We start from the raw sequence: 6,801 nt of genomic DNA, 5'->3' as shown, positions 1-6,801 counted from the left end.
AAAAAAGGTTGTCTGAAGACGAGGTCGACACGTTAATACGTTGGGTGGAAGAGGATCCTACTATAACGCTGAAGAATATAGCCGTAAAAGTGCAAGCGGAGTTGCAAAAAGACATTTCCAAGTCTTCCGTGGCTAATTATTTAGATGGTAGGCTGTATACCATTAAAAACGTTCATAATATGCCTGCCAACATGAATTCCGCCGTAAATAAAAACAAACGCGCAGAATTCGTGACTGCGTTGAGCGGATATATACAGCAAGGCAAACAAATTGTATATTTGGACGAAACCAATTTTAATTTGTTTTGCCGTCGGACAAAAGGTCGCGCCCGGTCTGGCACACGAGCGGTTTTAACGCTGCCACCATCAAGGGGACCCAACGTACACCTAATTGGAGCCATCAGTACATCCGGTGTACTGAGCATGGAAACGCGGCGCGGGTCATTTAAAAAAGAGAGCGCCGCTGAGTGGGTCCGCGGACTTTTTGAAAAATGGACCAGCATGGGCAACGTACTTAGCGATTTAGTGTTAGTCTGCGACAATACACCATGCCATGCTGGACTTGAACAAGTGGTGGGTAGTAATGGGTCACCCATCCTTTTGCGTCTGGGGCCATACTCGCCCATGCTGAACCCCATAGAAAATGTTTGGGCTAAGGTAAAGAATTATGTAAAATCGAATATGGGCGTTCCATCCGCGGACGGACCTGGTGTGGTAGAAAGGCGACTGCAGTATATGGAACAAATAATACTGCAAGCGAAAGAAACCATATCTACTGCTGATTGTGCTCGAGCTATTCAGCACTCATCTATTTTTTTTTGCAGATGCTTTGGCATTGCGCGACATGCCTGTTGGCATGTAATAAACATATGTATGTACATCTACATAAATACTTATACATATGTGTAAATAAAATCTCGCCGTTACAAGTGTTGCATTATTCAAGTTTATCACTGGTTTATTCAATTGGTCGTAGCAAGAATAGATGGAAGGGTAGAGGTTTAATTTGTAAATGGATTTATAATAATATAATATTATGGCGCTTACAGTTTGTTAAGTATTTGGTGTTGTCATACAAAGTGGAGGGACGTATAGTTTTACCCCGCCTCCGAACGGCGAATGCATTTTAGGACAAGCTTTTTCAGGGCAGAAATACACTCGGAGGTTTGCCATTGCAAAAGTTTACCTAGTTTGAAAATATTCTAAAAATATTTTTCTGAAATACATTTGCGTTTTTCTGAATTACATTTGTGCTTTTCGGAAATACATTTGTGTTTTTCTGAATTTCATTTGGCCTTTTCTGAAATACATTTGCCTTTTTCTGAAATACATTTGAGTTTTTCTGAAATACATTTGAAATTTTCTGAAATACATTTGAGTTTTTCTGAAATACATTTGGCCTTTTCTGAAATTCAATTGCGTTTTTCTGAAATACATTTGTGTTTTTCTGAAATACATTTGCGCTTTTCTGAAATACATTTGAGGTTTTCTGAAATACGTTTGGCCTTTTCTAAAATACATTTGTGTTTTTCTGAAATACTGTTGGAAAAGGTGTAGATATATTTCTGCATTAAAAAGAAAATTTTGAAAAAATGGTCGCTTACGTTATTTTGACGGTTAGGGCTCGATATATTTGACCAAAACAAAAACAGGGCATCTTTAAATATATGATCATCAGGGCTCGGAATCTCATGCACTTAAACGTGAAAAATATGCGCATATAATATACGCTCAAGATTCAAAAACATGCTCTATAAACGAGTAAAATATGCAACTAAAAATATTTCCCTGATATTTTGTTGCTGGTAAAAAAATATATAACACATCGAGCCCTAACCGCCAAAATAACGTAAGCGACATTTTTTTCAAAATTTTATTTTTGATGCAGAATTGCATCTAGACGCTCTAGGAATATTTCTGCATCAAAAAGAAAATTTTGAAAAAAATGTCGCTTACGTTATTTTGGCGGTTAGGGCTCGACATGTATTTTAACCAGAAAGTAACGAAAACAATTCCCTTCAAAATTCAAGATACATTTATGTATAAAATTAGTTTATAATCAAGCAGAAAGTTACAATCTTGTATAAATATAAACATTGACAGTTTAATCCTGGTTCAGATGAATGTTTGGTTTGTTTAAGTGGATTTTCGTCCTGGTAGAAAGCAATTAGCAAGTCGCCATTTCGATTTCACAACTCGTATAACCTAAAGCCATTTGGCGGCTTTAATGAATTTCAGTACGTCATATAGAGAGAAGCAGTTGCACTCTTAAAACATTCTGCAGGAATGGCTTACCGAGTATCTTAAGCCTCATCCTTGCGAGGTCTGGACACTCACACAGGAAGTCTATTTGAACCAGGGTCGTCGCAACTGCGACAGAACTTGTTGAAGGGAAATCAAATCTTTTCTTCATGTACCCCAACGGGCCAGTACCCTGTGCACACTGAAGTAAGTTTTTAGGTATCTTCTTTGCTCATTCCTAAGATAGCTTTGGTTTTAAATGGGTCGTAGGACACCCAGAACTCCCGCGTAATCCTGTACGATCCTGTATGGTTCCATCTCTGTTTGGCCTTCAAGTAATAAATTTCGGTAATCTTTGCGTGGGACACATTCTGTGCGGAGCCGCACCTAGCTAGTTCATCCGCTGCCTTGTTTCCGTAAATGTCCCTATTTCCCAGGACATAGTAATCTCGTATTGATCGGACATATAGGCCAGCTCTATTCTACAGTGTTCCAATAGTTGAGATCTAACAGAGGTAGAAGAGAGTTCCTTAATGATTGCTTGGCTATCCGAGAAGATATTCAGATGAATATTTCGGAAATAATTATAGGTATTTTTTTTCCAGAGATTTCGCACTAAATCTAAATGGTTGTAAATCAAAAAAAGTAAGAATATGCAAAAAAAGCATACGCATTTATTGTAAAATATACTAAAACATGCGCAATATGTATGCAAAACCACGTATTTACTGCAAAATGTGCAAAAATATGCACTAACCATTGAATGCCATTTTAAAGAAAATTTCATGATTCGTAAAGATAACTTAACCATTTCCATTTGAAGATGCCCAGTAAAAACATGATTTTGAAAAGGATTCCCTAATCATCATATTATATCTCAGATTTAGTTTTGGCTATTAGATAACTATGAAAACACACACTTGAAACTGCACATGCAAAACTGATTTTACAAAAAATTTTCAGTAAGGAAGTAAAAATTTATTGAGTGCTAAACGAAATCTCCCTCGACGGCCCGGGTTCTATCCGATGAAAGGCAGATTTTCAGTCGTTTGAACTTGCGCGCAAATACGAGGAAACTCTAGTTTGTTTTACACTATTAGGGTATTCACAGTTTACTTTTTAAAGTTGAAAGGTGGAACCATTAACAAGATAACACACTCGAACTGTGAGTAACCCTTCACACATGTGTTTCAAATTGTCAATAAAACAAATATAGTCAGATATATGTGACCTGGTCTACGGAAAGGGGGCTTAGGTGTCAAAAAATCAATTTTCACTTTTTGGTTGATTCGGATGGAAGATGAGATGCTTTTTCACGTGGTGAAAAGCAGAAAATCCTAACTTGCTTAGAAGTGTACTAAAAATGTAGAGAAAGAAGAGTAAAAACGAGTAAACGAAACGAGTTGCTTACTTTTAACAGCTTTTTCACAGAAAACTAGTTTTCGCACGTAAGCTCCCTTTTCGTAGACCAGGTCACATATATTTAAAAATCTTATAAATTGCGCTCACCTTATGTTTTTCAGCTTCACTTTACAATATTTTCTTAGCGCGAATAATTAGCTGATCAGAGATGCCAGTTTAACACAAAACAAAAACATGAGACAAAGTCGAGTAATTTTGCCCAAAAGTGTTATCTCTAATTAGTATGGGAACCAACAACAAACAAAGTTACCACATGGTAAAATGTTTTAAAGTTACCAGGTTGCAAAATTAACACAGTGGATGATATAGAACTGTGAGTACCCTATATGTGTTCTGGCAATCTTTCGCTGCATAAGCCGTATGCTGGCAATATAAACTACCAACGGAACCTTACTTACACTTCAACCCTCATTAGTCCGTAGGGCAAAAATTTACCTTTTTTAAATCTTAAATCCGATTTGCACACTTGTTTTAGGTCCGATCAATCCAATTTTTTTCTTTAGTTTTTTCTGCTAAAAATTTTTAATTTTGTTTCCCATGGAATTTTACGTTGGAATTGGAATGTTTTTTGGCTATTGCTACCAATTGGTCCCAAGGATCATAAAATACCCTTGTTCGAGCGGGGCAATTTGGGGGCCAGAAATCATCGTGAATTCCGACAACGGGGATCAAATATGGAGCCGATTCTTTAAGATAATCTATTTACTTAGTAAAAGCGAATGCCCTTGTCCCCAGTGGTATTAAAAAGTATAGGTTTAAACAGTGTAAAGCCCACGTTTATTAAAATAAGAAAAGTATACTAAAATGAGTTAAATCACCTGGGATGCCGCTGGCTGTCTGTTATAAAATAGGCCGATTTAGAGCTGAAGGGCGCATTTATAGCCCCCACGGAAGGTGAAGACTGCCAACGGAATTAGCTAACAGGAAACGTGCCAAAACGGAGATGAAGTAACGAGCCCTTTCTCGGTGAAGTTTTTATCCTATACAACAAACACAGAGCAAATGTGGAATGTGCAACAAATTTCTATGCAATCAGCTACGTAGATAAATTTGTTTAACAAGAGAACCCTTTAGTTTCGCAAGATCAAAAATGAACCTAAGGACAAACTTGGTTGGTGATTTAAGGGACTAATGAGGATTAACTTAATTTTCTTTGTTTTAAAATCGAATTCTCCCGAAATAATATTAATTTTAAGCATTAAATAAATATACATAAACATAAATACATTACTCTTCTACATTTTGCTTTCGTCGTTCATACATTATCATTTCCCATTAAGCGCGATGAGAGCAAATCCAATCGGATACTCGCCGCCAAGCAGAAGAAAACCAGAAATTTTAATAAAAATATATTTGCAAGTACCTAAGAGTGTATATATGTACCTATGTGTGTATCTCTGCTCGAATGCCTGTGCGTAGGAAAAACAATTTCATTTATGTTATGACCCATCAAAAAGGTAAAATTGGTAAAAAATAAAAATAAAATACTGATATAAATTCACATTCCAATTCCCGGTAGAAACAGTACACCGCCTTAGAAATTTACCAACACGAGCTTGGCAAAAGCATTCGAAATAAGATAACCCCCAACCATGAATGTGAATATGACAATCGGCCCCAGTTAAGCGAAGTGGCTCACCGCAACTTTATTGTATCCAAAGAACAACAATCAAAATTGTTCTATAAAGCGAGCACTGATGGGTAAGTGGATGGCTGGTCGGTCGACTGGTTGTTAAAAATAAACAGGCTTGCATACAATCATAAATGTACACATACACAAATTCATACCTACGTAGATACATACATACTTAGCTATATAGACAGGTGAGGGCCAATAAGCAGCTAAAATTGTATGGCTTTCGAAAATTTGTATCGCATGCACACGCCGCGAAATACACAGTGGGAGTTAGGGAAAATGACCAAGAAAATATCGTAAGTAAACAAAATTTATACGAGCAGTAGCTATAAACTTTGCCTTATTTGGAGTGAGGTTTGTCCCACTCCCAAAATCTTTGCCATTCTTGTGGTTATTGTGATATATTGCCTTCGAAGAATAGGAATGGTGTACTCAGTGAACGTGCTATTTTTTTTTTTTCATTTTAGAGCCAAGTTTATTCTTTGCTTAAAGTTGTATGCCTTTAAAATAACTAGATATTATACCACTTAAAATTTAAGGAAAGTAATATTATTATGAGCGTGTGTGAATCGGTAACAAAGTTCGCGGCGAGTAAATTTTTGACAACTATTAGGTGAATAAAATTTCAGTAACTCATGAGGCTAGTGAAATTTTTGACAAATGCATGGAAAATTTTGACAATCGCAAAGATTGTTGATGTGTGTAATTTTTCGTTAAATAAAAGTTTAATTCGATGAATTGCAATAAAAAAAATTTTATTTCACACAGCAGATTGGCAAAACTGTCTTACCATAGTAAAATTATTATTTAACAGCTTTCCCCACAGAACTTTGTTACTGATTCACACACGCCCTATGTAAAAAAAAATCGGTGAAATCCACCTCATATATATATATATATGTATATATACAAAATAAATGTTTGATTTGAGCATTTTTTAATTTGTTTTTGGCCGCGTATTTGGCCAAATTCCTGAAAAAGTTCCCCTATATAACTTTTCCCCAAAATAACTTTTACTATTTAAGGCATTTCATTCTCATTTTTATTAAAAAATATTTATAATGAGATAATGAAGGCAGCCTTTTTAATAATAAATAGCACTAATACTTCCGAGTATATTTCGTAAGGCAAATCCTTAGAATCATATATTTATTTATGAAATTTTTGTAATTGTCTACAAGTTACGCTAAAATCAAGATAGGTTTTATTTTTAAATAGTTGTTTTGTAAGTAAAATTGCCTCCAAAGTATATGTACCAGCCTGTCTCTGATTGCAGGTTTTTAAATTAATTTTGGGAAAATTCTCTATGCATTGATAAATATCTAGTTTTATTAGACTGCTCAAAACTTTTCCGGGCTTTGGCTTTGCGCCGAAACGAAGTAAAAGCCTGATTATGGCAACTTAACTTAATGAAACAGATTTCGACGTGACATTAAGTTACGTTGAGTTTCGGCTGTTCAATTATAAGCAACACCCATTTTACAGAATTTCTAAGAGAGAGCC

General features: G+C 35.7%; 1 protein-coding gene across 1 annotated transcript; it reads left to right on the top strand.

Moving 5' to 3' along the window:
- LOC118752589 lies at positions 1-5,363 on the top strand (the record flags this gene model as incomplete). The annotated part of the gene is given in 2 exon segments (XM_036487482.1): positions 1-656; positions 5,182-5,363. Coding segments are annotated over 2 exon segments (838 nt in total), but the record flags the coding sequence as incomplete, so codon positions are not given.
- Between the last annotated feature and the right edge of the window lie 1,438 nt (positions 5,364-6,801).

The sequence above is a fragment of the Rhagoletis pomonella genome, unplaced genomic scaffold (genome assembly GCF_013731165.1).
Source record: "Rhagoletis pomonella isolate Grant_MI unplaced genomic scaffold, Rhpom_1.0 Rhpom_scaffold_01672, whole genome shotgun sequence".
Classification (NCBI taxonomy): domain Eukaryota; kingdom Metazoa; phylum Arthropoda; class Insecta; order Diptera; family Tephritidae; genus Rhagoletis; species Rhagoletis pomonella.
This window is presented reverse-complemented; position numbering and strand designations above follow the sequence as displayed.